The sequence below is a fragment of the Catharus ustulatus genome, chromosome 1 (assembly GCF_009819885.2).
Source record: "Catharus ustulatus isolate bCatUst1 chromosome 1, bCatUst1.pri.v2, whole genome shotgun sequence".
In the NCBI taxonomy this organism is placed as follows: domain Eukaryota; kingdom Metazoa; phylum Chordata; class Aves; order Passeriformes; family Turdidae; genus Catharus; species Catharus ustulatus.
In genome coordinates, this window is record NC_046221.1 from 6,002,290 (window position 1) to 6,021,697 (window position 19,408).

At 38.0% G+C, this 19,408-nt stretch overlaps 1 protein-coding gene across 8 annotated transcripts in view; it reads right to left on the reverse strand.

The window, feature by feature from the left end:
- The window catches only part of PRKAG2 (protein kinase AMP-activated non-catalytic subunit gamma 2), a 208,752-nt gene that overhangs the window by 2,968 nt on the left and 186,376 nt on the right, over positions 1-19,408 (reverse strand). For all 8 annotated transcript variants that reach the window (XM_033057249.2, XM_033057260.2, XM_033057269.2 and 5 more), the window contains 9 exons: positions 12,283-12,364; positions 10,719-10,777; positions 9,243-9,288; positions 8,517-8,571; positions 6,510-6,636; positions 5,660-5,825; positions 5,340-5,377; positions 2,735-2,881; positions 656-749 (listed from right to left, as the gene is read on the reverse strand). In XM_033057249.2, the coding sequence (XP_032913140.1) occupies positions 656-749; positions 2,735-2,881; positions 5,340-5,377; positions 5,660-5,825; positions 6,510-6,636; positions 8,517-8,571; positions 9,243-9,288; positions 10,719-10,777; positions 12,283-12,364 (814 nt within the window). The remainder of the gene's footprint in view (positions 1-655; positions 750-2,734; positions 2,882-5,339; positions 5,378-5,659; positions 5,826-6,509; positions 6,637-8,516; positions 8,572-9,242; positions 9,289-10,718; positions 10,778-12,282; positions 12,365-19,408) is intronic.

Below are 19,408 nucleotides of genomic sequence, written 5' to 3' on the forward strand. Positions count from 1 at the left end.
CTGAGGTCAAAGTGAAGTTACAATTGAGAACATAAAGCAGGTTAAGAGCTTGGGCAAAAATTAAAACCATAACCAACCAAAACCCAGCCAAACCAACCCCCCACAACCAATATAAAAGTAGCAAAAATAAACCTTATTGCTGGATGCTCTTGTTAAAAAGAACCTGATCATGTTTAGATTGATCACTAGAGTTTTAATCTGATCAAAAGAGTTTTATACAGGAAGAATTCTGGTGGGCTGAGGTGCCATCTCTGATTTAAGTTGTGCCAGCCAAGTGTAGCTGGACAACAGGAAGGCTCCAAGAAGTGGTTTTTTTTTAGTGGAAAACACAGCTGTGACCACACTTGGCCAGAATACAGAAACTCAGAAGGTGGGGAAGGTGCCCATGTTGTCTATACATTCAGCTTCATCCACTTAAAACCTTAATCACGACCTTTTTTTCCCCTAGAAAAGATATATGAACAGCAGAGGCATTCATGGAGCTTCTGCTCAGTGAACAGGAGACTGCCAGTTCATATTCTGTCAGCTTTTTCCTGAAGTGACTTGTGTATTTAAGAACTATAATCAGTTACAAAGCTGCAAAGCAGACATTTATCACTGTGAAACAACTGAAAGGCAGCAGGGTGTGCACCCCAGCAGTGCCTCAGGTCCTTACCTGCAGGTGTGAGTACCAGAGCTTGTAGGATGTCAGACAGGGAGATGATACCCACAATGCTATCAGCTTCATTCACTACCACCAAACGATGAACCTGCCAGCAGGGAGAAGAGTCTGAGATATATTTACCTGATTTAAAGCAGACAAAGCAAAGAAAAACAAACAAACAAAGAAACAAACAAAACCCCTAAAGTAAGGCAGTATGAAGACAAGTAGGAAAAAACAACCCAAAATGGTTCAAAGTGTCAGGAATAACAATTCTCTCACAGCACACAAAAACGCTTGCCCTACATAAATGAAAATAGTGCATGTTTAAAAAGCACACAGCTATCTGAAAAGGCAACAGAATCTGATGTGAAATGACAGATAAGCTGAGATCTAGGCCTTGAAAATACTTCTGCTCTCAAAATGTGGCACTCACATCAAACACTTTTCCTCATGTTACAGCCTCTGCCCAGCTCAGCCTGTAGTCTCCAAAAAATTAGATACAGTAATAAAATGAGGATTCCTTCTGAAAAATACTTCCTAAATTCCTCAGCAGAGAGGCACAACACTAAAACCTACTGTATTTTGACATGTCTGAGTTGGTTTTAACTTTTCTCACAGGGCTACACAATGGAAAGTGAGTGCCAGATTTGTTTTAAACCAATTTGTTTCAAACAGACTGTTTAAGACAGAAAAAGGATTCAATTTATCTATGCAAATAAACACAAGGACATAACTTGGAAGAAAGATTTATCAACAGTAATACCATATGTTCAAATAATGATCTTATCCTTAAAAAATTCTTCTATGGAACATTTCAACACCACAAAACTTTTAACTGTAGGGAAATTAGGTGGGTACTCCAGTATCCTGAGGCTTACTGGCCAGAGCACTCTGTGAAAAGCCACTGCAGAACCAGGGAAGTGTCTGTCCAAATTTCAGAGCCTACTACATGTTTACTTTTACCCAGGTGAATTATCTCTCTTCACTATTAAGTTGAGAGAAAATATTTTATTTTTGATAAAACTAAGCTGGTGATATTTTAAACAGGTTTACTAGCTTCTGCATATGCACATATTTAATAATTTTATTCCTCTCTCATTATAATGAATTCAAGAAAAATGGACAATATTTCATTTGTTTAATTGCTTGTAAGATCAAGCAGTTGTCTGGCAGCTAAAAATAGCTTTGTAGTAGTTTTGACTGACTCATTTTTACATGTAATCTCACTGTGTTTTGACTGAACGAGAGGGTAGGAGTTGTTCTTAAAACCCAAATGCCTAAAGCTTCTTAAGATAGCAATAAAATAATCCAAGTTTGAAATCTGTGTACCAGGAATGCTAAAATTATTGAGTTCAGGAGGAAGCTCAAGCAAATGCAGGAAGTTATAAGTAGAAGTTGCCTAATGAGGCTCTAAGGGCTTGTTAACAAAGTAGAAGTTTTCCTCATATCAAGTATATGCATGGTTACAACCCTAAAACATAAATAAATCCTGTAATTGATGAAGTTAAAGCATCTAAATGGAGCTGATTACACTTCAGAGACAACTGAAACTGGGAATATTGATTTTCTTCTGCAGAGAAGCCTTACAGGGGAGGAAAACCTACAAACTCATTCACTTCTGGATGTAAGGAAGTTCCCAGTACTAACAAACAAAATAAACAGCAACAAAAGAATGGACAGCACAAAGATTAAAAATTTACAAGTGCAGTTAGTGAAGGCTTCTTCACAAGAATTTACTTCATGGCCCTGTTTCACTGCATTTCTATGAGAGCAGTGCAGGATTCCATCATCCATCAAAATGAGTCGCACCCAATAAATTTCCTGAGCCAAGTTATAAACTCGAGTTTAACAAAAGATTTGTATGCAAAACTTGTGACAGGCTTGGAAGAAACTTGGGAAAGCTTTGCATTCAGTTTAGTTAATGTCATAAACCAGAAATGCAAATAACTGAATATTATTACAGGTATTCTGTAAAATATTTTGCACAGAACTATTAAAAAATACTTTCACCAAGTAATCAAAACAACTTCAAGAGGATAAATTTGTACTGTTTATCAGTTTCATAACACAAATTATAATGCAAGGACTCACCTCAGCCTTCACTATTCTATCCACAATGGTCTCCAGTGTTTCCAGCATACTACACTTTACAACACCTTCAAAATACTGAGAGCGGTGCTGTAGGGCTTGTGTCACCGTGATATCTAAGTTATTATATGTTTTTTCAGCAGCAAGATTCTGCAAAAAAACAAACCCAGGCCACATCAGACAGCTCAGTACTTAGTAACAAAGTACTCAATAAAGTAAATATTTTGGCATGCAACAGATAGGCATTTCTGGTCTGAGTCCATTCCAAGTAACATATTAAACAAAGCAGATGCTCTTCAGCCTCAGATTCTGGGAACTGTCAAGCACAAAGATGCTAAACACCATCTGACACCCTGGGTTAATTGGTAACAGTGGTGATATTTCACTGGCCAGTGAAAATTTTACTTTGTGTCTTATCTTTGGCTTGGTGTCACTCACTCTGCTTTTGCCACCAGCAGCAAATGTGAAGATGAAACTTCAGACTGCACACCACACAGAATTTTTTTATTGTTTGTTTTTCATAGGGCTGGGGAAGACACCAACTGTTCTGAACACCACCCACAGAGTAGATGTCAGTGGCTGAGAGCTAAGTGGAGAGCAAATTCATTCTTCACCTTTCTAATTTGTGGGCTCAAACTCCCTCTCCTGGACTCAGCTGGTGCTGTCATTTGATGACAACTTGTGTGTCTGGGTGTATTTTAATAAGTACTGTAAGAATAATAACAATGAAATCCCATCCCCACCACTAAAAGGAAGAGATTAAAAGAATTTGAAAGCTGACATTTTAAACTTTCATTCTAAGAACAGGATCATGCCTGCAGTGAGAGGACTCTGTCCAGACCTGCAAAAGCTTTCTGTAGTGAGACCATAGCGGTATTTTAGTAGTTCTGGCACACCCTGGCCTGACTTTGCTGCTGAGGCACTGAAGGAAGAACAAAGACAGAGCTTTTAAATGAAAGCACTGGACCAAGCAATAAAATTAAATTAATTTTTGGCTGGAAGATAGTCAGGTCAAGTTTTCTGATTGAATTGCACCAAACGTGACAAGACAGGTTCGAGATCATGAAGATAAAAACAATTTTAGTTAATTAATTTAACCAGGTTCTAATGAAGCACATTGAGAGAACATAAAAAACCTCTGCAAGCTGAAGTCACCCTACACACAGTAACTGGTGCAATATAAAGCTATTACTATACATCACTCCATTCCCAGGTTTCCCCAACCAAGAACCTGAAAATTAATTCACAACTCTTAAAATGGAAGAAATCTATCAACTTAGCCAGCTGCATACACAGGTATAGCTTCAACCACCAAGCAAGGGTATTAGCCTCATGGTTAAAAGTTAAAAATCACCATCTTGGAAATTGTATGTTCATTGGAAGATTAGATCATACACTTCAGATTACATTTTTTTCTTCTTTTAAAGCTGGAGTCTGATGAAACCTGGAAGTTCAGAGGTAATTATCTTTTAAGAATAGGTTTTTTTCCCCCTCAACTTAACAAGCAAACTAGGACATGGGAGGAAAATCCCAAGTAATCAATAGATGCCCTAACTCTTTCCTATGTTACTAGCTGGGTGCAAACAATTATATCCTAAAAATTATATCTTTGTGGTGTGGTGTTTTTATGCAATTTCTAATACTTTTTTTTTCCCAGATAAATGGTCCAACATCTCTAAAAATCCTATTTGTTGCCTCATCACTTAAAATGAGAAAAGAAGTGGAGAACATAAGGAGCCCTCTTCCTTTTGGTGTCTTTCTGAAGAAGGATGGGGAATGAAGGAAACATGTCCTGCCTCAAAATCTAACAGTTACAAAACAAACTGAAACATGAATCCACCAACTGTGAAATTTCATTGTCTTTGATACATCAGGTCATTCTCTCTACAGCTACTGCCTATTCCCTGACAAACCTTTATGGCAGAAGGATCTTACACAGTAGAGAATCCCAAATAACGAAGACAAATGCCTAGAAACTACAGGAAAGGGCAGTGACATCACAGAATCTACAGCAATAAAAACAATGTTTGCAGCCAGAGATATTTAAAAGCCTAAAGTATTTCCATTTCTATTGATATAGATATACAGAGATATAGATATATAGATATATAGATATATTTCAAGTTTCTGAAAGCCATGAGAATAGAAGAGGCCTTGCTCTCAGAGGCTGGTAAATCATGGCAGAAATCTGAGTATGCAGCTGGAATCCTGAGGGAAATTCAGGAAAAGTGTCCTGGATTAGATCTAAACCAGAAGGAATACAGATGCAAGACTCTGGAGTCAGAGACACAAAAGAATGGGCCAAGTAGTTTCACGATTATGAGCTGCACAGGATATTCCTTCCAGCATTTTCACCAGCTTTGATCCCCTCCTCTGGATTATGCCCAGCCAGATTTTATTCTGAGCAACATCCAGAGCAGCAAAAGCCTGTGTGCAAATAGTACTGCTAAGGGTAACTTAAATAAAAGTAGCAATAAAAAAAATGTGCAGGGTGAATTGGATCTCTTTCATTTAGTTAATTAACAAATAAAACTGTCATATTAACAGATTAATTTGCAAATGTTTACTACATATAAAATATTCAATAGAATTTAAGAGACATACTTACTATTACATCAAATTTGGAATAAATATCTACAACTTTTCCTAAAAAGAAAAGAAAAACAAAAGTTAACAAAGTGCTTAAAATACAATATCAATTTTCTTGTTTCCTGCTCTCATCTGTTATAATTACACAGAAAGAAATGACAGGTCAGGAAGGAAAGACTGAAAAAAAAACCTTATCAAATAATGAAATTCTTCTTATTTTGCATAAGTGTTGCTTTAAATTCACTTTCTTCCCCTATACCTTTTTAGTGATTTTTTTTAAAACTCTTTCTTGTTTTCCCCTGTGCCCCAGCATTTCTCTTCCCACACTCCTGTACCCACCTGACTCATCCACAACAGGTAACGCCGATATCCTTCGCTCTACAAATATATTCAAGGCTTTAATGATAGGAGTGTCTGGATGTATGAAGGCAATGTTGTGATAAGTTCCTATTCCAAGTTCATCCAGATTCTTCTTCATAAAGGCAGGCTTTGGCATCTCTGACATCTAGGGGAGTCAGAGGGAAAAGGATTTACATTGACATTCATTCATCCATCTGCAGACTCCAAGTGATGATTACAGGTCACTGCAGCTTCCTGATACCTGATTAATACAAAACCCAAACAACCTAAGGGGTTTCTGTTCAAAGCAGCTCTAAATTAAGACAATGTAACTAGGATTTTTGCTCCTTTTTTTTGGGAGTAACACATCACTAAAAGCTGTACATCCTAAGCTATGTCATTCCCACTAAAACTGGAGGGAGAAGATAGAAAACATTAATCTGAATATTTATTCTGAACTCTCATTGCTTTGCTTGGCCTCCTGTTCATTTCTGTGACTAACACTACTACAGAGAGTAATGGCAATCTCATCTCTGGGAGACAATTCATTTTTCTTTTCATGTAAACAAACTCCTGTAGCTGAGGAGATGCTCCAGAAACAGCAGCAAATTACTCCAACAGCCAAGTCTTGGGAGTTTAGGTTGCTTTAAAACAGTAAAACAAAATAAAGGTAAAATATAGGCCTTATATCAAGCTTTAATTTCCCTGTTACAAATAAAAGATACACAAAGACACAATGAATATGGAAGTTCATTACGAAATTTCTGCACTAAGATTTTAATTATTTAATTATATCAGATATCTATGTGGAGAAAAATCAGTTAAGCACAGCATAGCTTTAAATACTTACAAAAAGCTGGAGGAACTTGAGGATTCTTTTATGGGTAAGTATATAAAGTGCATTTCCACTGACTGGATCTATAACCGGCAATCTGTGGATTTTGTTTTTGATCAACGAATATACAGCATCAAAAAGGCTGAGGAGAAAAAAATTTTATTTTTTAATGAATTATAGCTAACAACAAGTAATGCCAAGTGATATATATGCACACATTTATAAACCCACATGTGGTAATTATTTGCATTATCTTTATGCTATAAAAACAGAAATTGAGTTATTTCAAATTAACTTTTGCAGCTTTTTGCTTTGCAACACATCAACAACTGTATGTTCATGGAAATCTAAATCCATTAAGAAAATGTGATGGAAAGTTCTTTTTGTGGTATAAAGTATTGAAAGAATATATACATATATAATATATATAAATATATTATATATATATATATTATTTTTTCTAGCAAGTTCTGTGCTGTATCCCTGCACTCAGAATGGGTCTTTCTCTTAAGAGATAAACTGTGAAAAATGGAGTTCTTGCACTTAATGAATCTCAATCCCAAACTTCTGTAACATTTTCTACAAAGGACATTTTTATGGCTACGTGCTTATATGCACATAACCCCAAACAATTATCTAATAATTTAACTGAATTATCACTGGGGATTGGCAAAAAAATATCCTTAGGGGATCTGAAACATTCCCATACTCTGCAGACTAGGATTTAGCAACACTCCAAGCTGTGCAAATTTGTTCTTTTTGCAAGTGACACTTTATTTTTTCCCTTGGTGTAGTAAGACCATGATAAAGCAGCTGACTTTATAAAGTTGGTAAATAAAAAACTCTGATAAACACCTCCTTGCTGAAGCAAGTTTCTTCCCATACACAAGCTGAGTGTTCTGAGTCCATCACAGGAATGAAATATTCATGTACATTTAATGTACACAGAGCCAAGATTCCCCCACTGCTGCAGACTCCACTCCTGGAGTAAGTGTTTAACAATTTCTAAGGGCTGCAGTCTGATGGTCACAGACCCCAAGCCCATCTCTGGATTAGGTCTGAAGCTGGTTTGATGTAACCTTTTATAAAAGTTTTACTGCATCTTTTTTATGGCAAGGCTTCTTGTGCTGCACCTCTGACTGAAAACAATTAAGGCTATTTTGTTGTCTTAATAATACTATTTGCAACCTGCCACCATTCAAAATGCAACCCTCATGACTGAATTGACTGACTTATTCATGACTAAATGGCAATTCCACTGAGGATACAGCATATCATGACTTCAGTGTAATCACTGGAGCTCCCTTCACCAGCTTCCTTTGCCAGGGTACAAATAATCCCATTCCACAAACTGAAAGCAAGAACCAGAACTTCACCCTCCAGTTAAACAATTAAGTAATGCTACAGATTTAAGTGATCAACTAAATCTCCCTCTTAAGTTATTTAGTAAATAAGGCATAATGATAGTTTAAAAACAATTTCTTTCAACTTCCATCAAGAAGAAAAGGACAGTCATTTATATTTTATAAAACAGAGCCTTGCAGCAGAGCAGAACAAACCACAGAGATATTATCTTTCCTTTAGTTAAAGAAAGTTACTTGTCTTGAAAAGGACTTTAAGTTTCCAGTTACTGCGACTGCTGAGAACCAAGACAGCTGAAGGGCTCTAAATTCTTTTATTTTCATGAAATAAAGATGGCCTGCAGGCTAGCTTGAAAAGGCCATCTTATTGCCTGTTTTGCATTTTAATTTTGACCCATGTTTAGCTTATTTACCAGAACAGTTATGCTGATAAACGACAAAAGTTCAATTAAAAAACCCCTTCTTTGGATAATCAAGAATCTTCACTCACAATAAAAAAAAAGGCTCTCACCCCTTCTTGATTATATTAAAGACAGTCCTTCTTTATTGTACTGTAGTTTACAATACAAATAGTTCCTTCTTACATAAAGAGGCTTTAAATTCAGAGTTGAGAAGTCGTTAGTGTATTTCAAGTTAAGCAGAGTGAACAGTGAAATCCTACCTTGCATCTGGGGAGATGTTCACTAAAGGTTTAAAAGTCTCTTGTAAATAAAGCTCTGTGGTTAGAAAATTAATAGACTGTTACCACTTCACACAAAAACATCAGCTCTTTTATGAAAGCATTTCATGAATTCATTCATACAAAATTAAGTGGCAGACAGCAATTTACAGTTAGTTATTCTACCATTTATGCACAGTGCTCTATATTGACATTAAAAAGACATCAAATTTAAAAGCAGGACTAAGCTTGATACCAGCAGAGGTCACTGCAATTACAACAAATAATCCTTTACTCGTTCTGTGTCTGCTGCACACAGATACCTCCATGGATCATTCCATGGATTACACATTACTTTTTACATGGAGCTGCCTCCCTGCATTCAGCAGCTCTGTTCACACCCAGGGTGTTGCATGAATCACTGGCTGAACTGTGCAGCTCACTTGGGCACAGCTTTGTTCATTCCCACTCCACACATGCCTCACTCCTCTTGCTTTTTTCCTTCCTTAAAGAGCCACGAATGAGGGGCAAAGTGTTATACAGCCCAGATCACCAGTCCACAGCTATTTCAGACAGGAAAATAAGAAATGGGAACCAAAGAAAAGCTTTTACTATTTCTGTTTTCATTAATTAATATATGGAGAGAAGTCTATATGACGATTCAAAATCCTCTATACTAAAAAGCATCAAATTCTAGTAAATTATCAACCGAGTAGTAAATACTCTTACCCCTCCAGGTTTCTATCTTGTGCTCCTCCAATTCATAAATCTGAACCTACAATGAGCAAATGGGAGTTCAACTTGAAGCAATTTAATTTTAAACATATCATAAACATTGTAAATATCTGAATAATTTTCTTTCATTTCATTGCTGAAAATCTAACAGAGTAAGAAAGTCCAACACAACATTTCCTGTAACAAGGAGAAAGGGTGCAATCCTGTCCCTAATGCAGAGTACAATCCTGGATTTATCATTTCAGGGGACAGGAAAGCCTTTTACTGGGCTAGGTTTGCAGTCAAGGTCCTTCCTGGCCTCAAAGGCATCACCTCAGAAATTTATATCACTTTCAAACAATATCCAGGGTAAAGCCTTGGGTGATTTCTCACACCCACACCAGTAAAAAGCTTACCCTGACCACCTGAGTTCTCAATGCTAACAGAAAAAAGCTGCCTGATCACTAACAAGCAAGAGCACTTCTTTAGGGAGAAACTCCTGGATGTTCCTCATCACTCAGTGGTGGATATTATCTGGCACATGAGTAGCAATGTGCTTCATACTGAATTCAGAAAGAATGACTAAAATACTTTAAGAATGGGATTTTCTGCATAATTTCACCTATTAAAACTAGAGCATTCCCTGATGGAACATTCATTTATTTATTTTTCTTACACAAGACTGATCAGTCTCTTAAGCCAGACATTGTCCCTCCTCAGCTATTCCTCCTCACTGCTGCCAGTTTAAGCAGAACCTATAAATAGGACCTTGGACAATGTAAATGAGTGAGAACTCATTAGGTAAAGTCTCATGGAAAAATCAGTAACATTGATGTCAATGGTCATTACAACACAGAAACAATTTTTTAAAAGTTACCAGTGTGCAAGCACTTTTCATTTGTTCCTCCCCCCACTCCTTGTCAACCCCCAGGGAGAAAAAAAGAATTCTTTAACATGAAGAAAGGACAGTGCACCACACTATCAGCATCTGATGAGAATTTCACTATAAATTTTAAAATGTAACATGAGCTTTGAGAAGGCAAATATATCAGATGTCTGCTCCATCCAACTGTTCTTGATTTTTTTAGCTAGCAAAGCATAGTACATATGTTTTAATTGGTGGAGGGGGAATTCTGATTTGACAGGAACAAGAAAGGGATGTAAATGTTTCTATGAACATGCAAGCTAGAGAATTTAATCAACTGACTGCCAATGGGAATTTCAAATTACAGTTAATTGAAGTCAACACATCTCCAACTGATTGTGCAATTCAGCCATGTAACCAAAATTTTGCATATATTTAACTAGTTTGATTTGTTTATTCTATACCACCACTCCAAGAACAGTAATTTTTTACAGTATCTAAGACTTTGTAAGTTACCATCCAAAGACTTAAATAATAATGACAATCATCATAAACCTTTCAATTTGTTATTTCAGTCTCTGTACTGTATGGCAAATGATCAAATTATAGCTTAACATCATACTTACCATTGGAGATTTATAGTATCTATGCAGTATGTTAATGAAATCTGTAATTGTTAACATTCCTGTAACAAGTGATAGATAAAAAAAACATGTCTTCAGAACTTTCAGCTATTTTCTCAATCCATATTCACAATATATAATATGATAAATGTTAAATCCATGTAAAATACTACTGCTATTGGGCTATTTAACAGTAGGATTTCAAAACCATGTCTATTCACTTTCACATGGACACAGTGCTTCAGAATAAAAACACATCTGAAGTAATATTCAATGTTATAACCCATGTGCTTCTCCTCACTTTCAATCTGGCTCAAAAAACCCCTTGAATTCAGACCACATGCACCCCAAAAAATGGGAAGAAAAGAGAGGGTTTAGAACATCTTTCAAGGTTGGAGAACTAGTCTTGCCTTTCATTTTCTTTTTGAATAAGACACATTCTCATTATGTGCTTGCCAAGTCAGGCAGACTCCTAGACTCAAATGAAAGAACAGTATAATACATTTTTCTTGACTATGACTTATTACAGATCTTCATTCAACCATTCCCATGGTAATCCTCAATGTCTGTATGGAAATGTGACTTTTCAAAAGAAAAGAACAGCACATCCATTGTACATATATATATATATATATATATATCTATTTTAAGCACCAACACCAAGCTATGTAATATAATATTGATGATTAGTTTAGTTACCTGAAAATATTAATCTTTTTTGAGCTTTCAAGTTCTAGATTTGAGAAGATGCAATTGCTCCACTGTCTACTACTCTTACATCTAAACTGCAGAAACTAAGAAATGGGGAAGGGAAAAATTAATCTGGAGGTCAACTTTAAATCAGTAGAGCTTAGTTACAGACAGAACATGAAATCAAAAGAAAATAAAAAACACAGCACTCCTATGGTGTATTGCAAGACTGCTCCTCCCCTCTTGGGTATAAAGTATTTTAATAAATGCTTTATTAACTATCTACCATTCATTTCCAGGAATCCTCAACATTCCAGGTCACAAGAAATACATATAATTCTTTTTGCCACTGCGACCCCATTTTCTAACTGCAAGAGAGATCTAGTTTTGGAAAATTATTGTTGTGGTAATTAAAGACACAGTTTTTTAAAAAGCAGTACATAGATCTAATGTTTTTCACCCAACATGGGGCATCTCTGTAGCTTCAGTTCTGGTTTTAGAGATCCCCACTGCACCTTACTGAGCACAGGCAGAGGCAGGCTCCCACAGGATACCGGAATATTAAATTATTCTCTTTACAGTTCCTGTTTTCAAATTTTCTTTTCTGTGACCACTGCCTTTATGTTTAAATACCCAGCAAAATGCAAATATTTGAGACTGAATTTGAGAAGGTTGGGACCTAAAAGCAGCATCATGATTGTCAGACACAGCAATGCTGTGAAAGCTGGCAGCATCCCACTCCTCACAAGGAGGGAAAAGAAGCTCTTTGCCAGTATTTCTCAAGAATGTTCCATGATGGCCTGGCTCAGACCACCTTCTGAAACAATAAAACACCCTGGAAATTCAAGTAATCCTAAAAAATGTCAGAACTACTTACCTACAAAACTCTGTTTTTTACTCTCCCACAGTGGAGCTGCTCTCACGCCGTTTGCCACCAAGGCAAAAAAGGCTTTCTTTACCTGAAAAAAGAAAAAGAAAAACTAAACAAATTTCAATTTTTTGCCTTGATTTAGCATACCAGACACCAACACAAGGGTTTCCCCTTTCACCAGGAAAAAACCCAAAAGCAGTATAAACAGGTAGCTGGCATTCAAAAGGGAACAGAAAGCACAGTGCCAAACAAAACCTTAAGCCTTTTACTTTAAAAATGGTTAAAAAGCTAGAAAAAGTTTAGCAAAACCAGATCTGTTTTTCTTTGATTTTGTGAATATTCTGAAGATTTTGTGAAAATGAAAGCCTCTGATACATCCACAAATGAGAAAGGGTCTTAAATTTAACACATGAAGACTGCGCTATGTTCTAGTCAATGTTTACTATAGCAAGCTGTTAAAAAAATGAGATTGAAACAACAGCAGTTCCATGTCCCCCACAGCTTTTAGACACCTGATTTATACAAATTAAAAGAAAAAAATAAAATTTGATTATTCCAAATATGACTGAAAGTTAAAAGAATTACCTAGCCTGTTTTGCTGCTAAAGAAATGAACTAAGTACTTCAATTTTATAGTGACTTAATCCTCTCCAGAATCAGAGGTTACAAGGTCATGGTGTCATTCTGAACAGAAACACTTCCCTGGGAACTCTGGTTCTCTGAAAATGAATAACTCAGGCACTGTTGCACCTCAAAATCCTGATATGGTGATGTGCTGGAGCTTGACAGCCTTCCTGTCCTGCCCACACCCCCAAACACCCTTCCTATGGAAAACACAATACAGAAGTGATGGTTCTTTCCCAGGTATTCACCTGGCAAGAAACAACCAAACTTTATTTCTGTATCCTTGAAATTTGTCCTTGGTCCAAAAACACAGAACTGCAATTGCTTGATGACTGCAATCTCCACAGATCATGATTTCACATCAGTATCTTAAAGGTCTACTTTAAATTAGGTGTCAAGGGGATCCTCTCCACAACAGGTTAACAGGAACAAAAGGGCTTCACAGTCAAAGGACTCAGCATCCAATAAAGCAGTAAATAAAGTAAATAAAGAAAAATGTAGGCAGTGATCTGTATTTCTTGTACATCTACACAGCCTGACTGCTTCCTGAAGCAAATCCACCCTCCAAAGATCAGCAGCTGGCAGATCTCAAAGCTGCCTCCTGACTTCAGAGATCCCAAATCACCAATGAACAGGAATAACCATCAGCCATCATCCCTTAACTGCACTGAAACTGAAGAAGCCACATGGGGAAAAACAACAAAACCACAAGGCCACAGGTAAGACTAAATAAACAGGATTTATCTAGAAAATGGTTAAACAGAAAGATGCCAGAGGTGTTCAGCCACCCTGCTGACACAAGGAGGAGTCAGCCTAAACAAACATTACCAAATCCACCACAGGAGCATCCTAACTCATGAGGAAAACTGAAACCTCAAAGAAACCTTCTGGACAAGATATATGAAGTGTTCCCACATAACAGCATCACACTTTGAGTTAATGCAGCAAAAGCAGGGAGCTTTTTGGGAAGCAGATATGAGACAGATGTGAGTTCACACAGACCAATTCCAGCTTGGGGCAAAATAAATTCTAACCATTCTTCATCAAAAAAAGGGGAAAGAACATTCACACTGCCTGAAACCCTGAGCCTTCAGCTTTGGTATCTCTCCCCACACAGAGCCATCACACAGGGTCACAGTCACTGTCAGCTCATGTCCCCAGTGTTTCACAAGAGAAAAATGTTCAAGGCTGGATCAGAGCAAGAAGGGAACAGTCAAACTCTTGAGGCCAGAGGGAAATAGCTTTCTCCCAGATAGCAATCATGCAACACAACTCCTCCAGCAAGTTTACAAGCCCTGTAATTGATAACCTGGAAAAGAAGTATGCCCGTGGCAGAAAACGTGTGGAAAGCCAAGTACAGCACTTCAGGCAGTCTCAAATTCCTGCTACTACTTCTTTCCCAGACACAGTTGTAGCAAAGAACACCAGATAACACCATGCACAGATGGGAGAGACAGCAAGGCTGAGGTATTAGTCTAGATTCAGAAAATACACTTCAGGAGAGACAGTTCCAAAGATATGCTACTCAAGATGCTGAGCTTGTAGACAATCCAGAAGAAAAAGAAAGGATTCTTCAAAGGATAAGTTCCTGCCCTGATCCTGTTTGATTTACTTGCAAGTTATTTGCCTCCAAGAATCACAAGAAGCTTCAGTTAGGTGCCATCTTGTCTACCTTTAAAAGACATTTTGGAAAATCTGAGGGCTGCTGAACACACACAGTTCAGAATTAAATCCTTCATAAAAGACAAGGATTTTAGTTTAAGCACTAGGATATTAAACATTTGATGTAATAAATCACCAAAATTTAGTAAAGAAATACTTAAACTCAACCCCCCTGGACCGTCCTCCTGGGCCACAGTTCAAGTGACATTGCTATTGTTGCCTTCAGTTGTATTGTAGAAAGTGTTACACTTTACTTTTAAATAAAGTAATAATGCTACCAGTTCTTAATGTTAATACTTGTCTCTTATTTGAGTAAGGTAATCACAAAGCAAAAACCCATCTTAATTCTTATTTGCTAAAACTGCTTGCTAGTGCAAACATACCCTCATCACTCACACTTCCCTGCAGTTTCTGTGGTTGACCAATTTCAGTTGCCCAAAGTGCTCCTTGGTGGCCAGCCAAAGCACAGGGGTGTGGAGTTAGGCTTCTGTGCAGCACTTTGAGATGTTTCAGTGATCTTCATGCAGGAAATACCCACAAGGACCTTGCTTTCTGATGATATACAGTTAGCAGCCTTTGAAGATCTCCACATGTCCCATCTTTGGGCCTCCAACAGTGCTGTCAGTTCTGAACCCCACGGTGTTGGACTGGCCTGACCTTCACAAACCCATTGTTCAGCAGCCAGAGCCCACAGATTGTTGCTGTTACAAACACTCTTTAAACAAAGCACTTTTGTTCTTGTTAACCATGTCCTAACACACACAATGAACCAATAAAAATGGGATTTCTCTACCCAAATTTAGAGGTTGTTCTGACATTCACCCTGACCTTGCATATTCACCCTGACTTCACACTCAGCTGGGGCACAAGTCCCCAGCCTTCCACAGATTAAATTGTATTCCACAGATGCCATCTCCCCCCTCACTGAGATGTCTAGACATTTACAATTAGAAGAGCAATCCTACTTTGTGTGACTGTTTTCCCCAAGATTCTGCCCTTCAAGTAGAAGGGTCTCATTTCAGCAAAACAACGCAGCAATTAAATCCTGGGTGTATCACAGATCACCTCAACAATAGCTGCTATTCCACTACACTGAGCCCAACAGGAACAAGCTTCTCTTACTACAGGAACTCATTACACTGTGAATATGCTGAGCTAAAGAACAGACTAATTTAGGTTAGACACAACCTCTGGAGGTCACTGTTTCTGCACACTATTCAAACATTTCCACTGCAAGTCTGAAGGAGGACAAAGCCTCTTCCAATACAACAGTCATTACCAAGAAAGCAAGAGACCCAGACATACAAGTCCTGTTTTTCAGGTAGAATATTTGGAAAACCTCATGTCTTATGGTTAGTGAGCTCCTAAAATAGCTGCATTACTGGGCAGTGAAACCAGAACAGCAGTACAAGATTTCACCAGACTGCAGAATAAGTTTTTCCTCACTGCTGGGAAACTCTGAAAGGGACACTCCTTACAATATACCAGGGATTTTACAAGCCCTTGAAGAAATGCTCTCTCCAGTAAACATCTGTGAATGAGGGAACCACCTGAAAGGACAACTCAGGATGAGCTCATTTCCAAAAATTCAGTGTGTGTAACACACACAAGTTTGTTTTACCTAACACTGTGTTATGAAAACTGTAACTGTGTCCATAAGTAACCAGTGGTTTCAGACTTGTCTTCCAGGACTGTCCCAGAAGGCAAGGAGGGTGAGTGCTGCTGTTAAAATAATTGGCTCCATTTGCCTTGCAAAAAGATTCCTGTCCTTGACAAATTGTTACGAGAAAAGAGCTGTCACAGTTCCTGGTGCTAAAGGGTCAGAGCTGAGCAGAGAATCCCACTGAGCTGAAAACACAACTCAGCACCACTGCCTCGTGACAAAATTCACTGACAAGGCTCAAAGGTGGCAGAACTAAGAAACAAAGCTATGGAACACCTTCAGATATGCCAGTTCCAAGCAAGAGGATGATGCAAATCATTGTCCTGTAGCATAGACAGCGTTCAAAGACTTGCCAGAACTTCTGTGGTGTGGCTGCCATCAGAAGGCAGGATGATAAATGTGTGCATCTGTTTCTGGATAAACCAGCATCAGCCACTTGCCTGGAAAGCCCCTAATGTAACCCCAGGAAATGTTTATTTTATCAGATCAGAATAGAAAGGAAGAAACTCCTTACAGTTTTTGGCACAGAGCTCCCATAAAAGGAGTATCAGATCCAGCTGATTCCTGATGTTTTTATAATCTCTCATTCCTGATGGATGGATGATCTAAGGCAATCTAGAACATTCATCATCATTTTCACTGGGTAAGTTGACAAATTCCCAGCTTATTTTTACTCCCAGTTATTCTTAAGGAGTACAAAACTAGAGAGGACAAAAACCTCCAAAAATACACATGTGGACCACAGTATCAAACACAAATCTTTCAGGCAGTCCCTGAGAAACAACCACTCTTCCTAGCAAAACAAAGTTTGACGTGTAGTTGAAAGGAATTTACAAGAGGAAGGCATCCAGTCTTAGCAGACTTGGTAAGAAGAACTAAAGAAGGTTGGATTTCTACACCAACACACTCACAAGTTTTAAGTACCCAACACCAAGGCATGGAGGGGCTTCTCAATGGCCTCCCTTTGCAAAGGGGGAAAAGTTTTATATTTTCAAAGGAAAACTGTGTTATCTCTATCTTAACAACATGAGCAAATATGGTAGTCACCCCAGACACAGACTTTGTTCTCACCATGAAAAGCATGAAGGTGGAAGAAAAAAATCTGAGAATTCCTTCTTAAGAGGCCAAACTCTCAATTTCAGTAGCTCTTACCAAGTAGGAAGACACAAAGCAGTACAACTGGTCTTTGTTTTAACAGGAAAATCATCAGGGCTCTGCTGCAACCTTTGTACAGCATAAAACCTGGGCAACCCACACTTTACTCCCTTGGTTCAAGTGTGTTTATGAGCCAAGACTCCTGAATGAGGCAACAGTTTCTAGCCCAATATAAACAGGACTGTGTTTAAGTAGCATGGCAAGTTCTCTGGCTGCCCAAATCTTAGCAAGCCTCCAAGAGAGGAAAAAGCAAGAACTACTGCAGGTAAAGCTGATGGTCTTGCTCCATTAGAGGGGTGTGTGACAGATCCCCCTGCTACTCCCTCACACCACCACGATTTCAGGCAGTGCTTCCTCTGCACAAAGCCCATGAAATGTTATTTGGGAACATGTTATAAACACACTACTAAATTGAAAATACAACTTTGCCACAGAGCTATTTGGACAGCTCTCTTCTTCCTTGCTGTTGGCATCACCTTCAAAGATTTTTTTCCCATGAGCTAAGTTGGAATACTCCTGCATTCATCCCCAGATCCCACAATTACCATCCTGATAATGCAAAATAAGTTAAATACTCTCCAAGTCCATCATGCACTTTCACTGTGAAGCAATTCACATTAGGAAGCATATTAACTTCCAATTCCCTTTTATTTTTTCCTTCAAATAAAGTTGTGTCCAATTCAGACACCTTTTTAAGGTACACAGAACTACAGTCCTGCAAAGGAGCTATTTTGAAAAGTTTAAAATTTTTCTTCTGGTACATTTATATAATTCAGTGTTTTTACAGACTGATTTGTCTGGGGAGACTAAACCAGTGTGAAGAACACAACCAACCATCTCAGCATTTTATGACTGTTGCATTCTAATTAATTTTCCAATTATTTTCTTCTTTAGTCAATGAATTTGTTAGAAGCATTTCCTCCTCAAAGGACTATGCTGCTAAACAAAGAGGCTATTTAAAGACAATAAAGATTTTTGCCTAGGGTGAGGGACAAGCATGTCTTGGACCATATCAAGTACAATTTCCTCCTTTACCTTACCAAGTAGATTGGGGAAATAGAGGACAAACCTGTTATTAACTGGGGAGCTACATTTGCTTCAACATCTGAAAAACCCCAACCAACAAACATTCACAATCAGGTCCTCTAGCTCAGGTTGAGTTTTGGAAACTTGTATGAAACCAGATCAAAATTCATTTATCTTTTGCAGGTTTAAGTGGCACCTATCATTCCTCCAAGACCCACAAATGAGCACTTCCTGTTGATTTTGAGAGCTGCAGGAATGAAACTCCTATGCTTGTACACCAACAACAGGAGAAGCTCTGAAAAACACAACAGTCTCCCCATATTATGCTACTGATTCCAGGCTGGTCCCAATGAAGGGAGCTTTTATGTGGCTGTTCAACTGCCTCAGCCCACACACTGGTTAGAAGCTAAATTAGATGATTCTCTTACAGTTCTGTGGGCAGGGTAAGCAAGGAGGGGTATTCACACTCCTCAGAAATGCAGACAGCAGCAGCTTCAGCAGGGAGAAACCTCAAAGGCAGCTAAGGAACAGAGAGTCAATCCTTTTGTGAAGCTGTGTGACAGCAGACCCAGAGTCTGCTGTGTGGTTCTGGGAGCAAACCATTCTGGAGCATTATTCCTGGAAGCCTGATTTATCTCATTACTGTGGAGAGAGGCAACACCCCAGTCAAGAATGACCTGGAGAGAATAAAATACAATAAATCCATTTACTGAATAGAGTCAGCACAAGGAAGAGAACTATAAATCCTCTGCAATTCTTCTAATGTTGAATCCATTGCATGATCTGCAGAAGTTGCAAGATATATTTACTGCCAGCTTGTCAAATCACTAAAGAAGTTTCCAGAACATTGCTTAATTTTTTATTTTTTTTTTAGTTATGTGGTAGAAAATTATTTGAGCTCTTACTGGAGTGACAGGTTCTGACAAAAGCCTACACTGGTGATAACAAACATCTGGTCCATTAACAACTTAAGTAATTTCATTAAACAGACAGGTTAAATAAT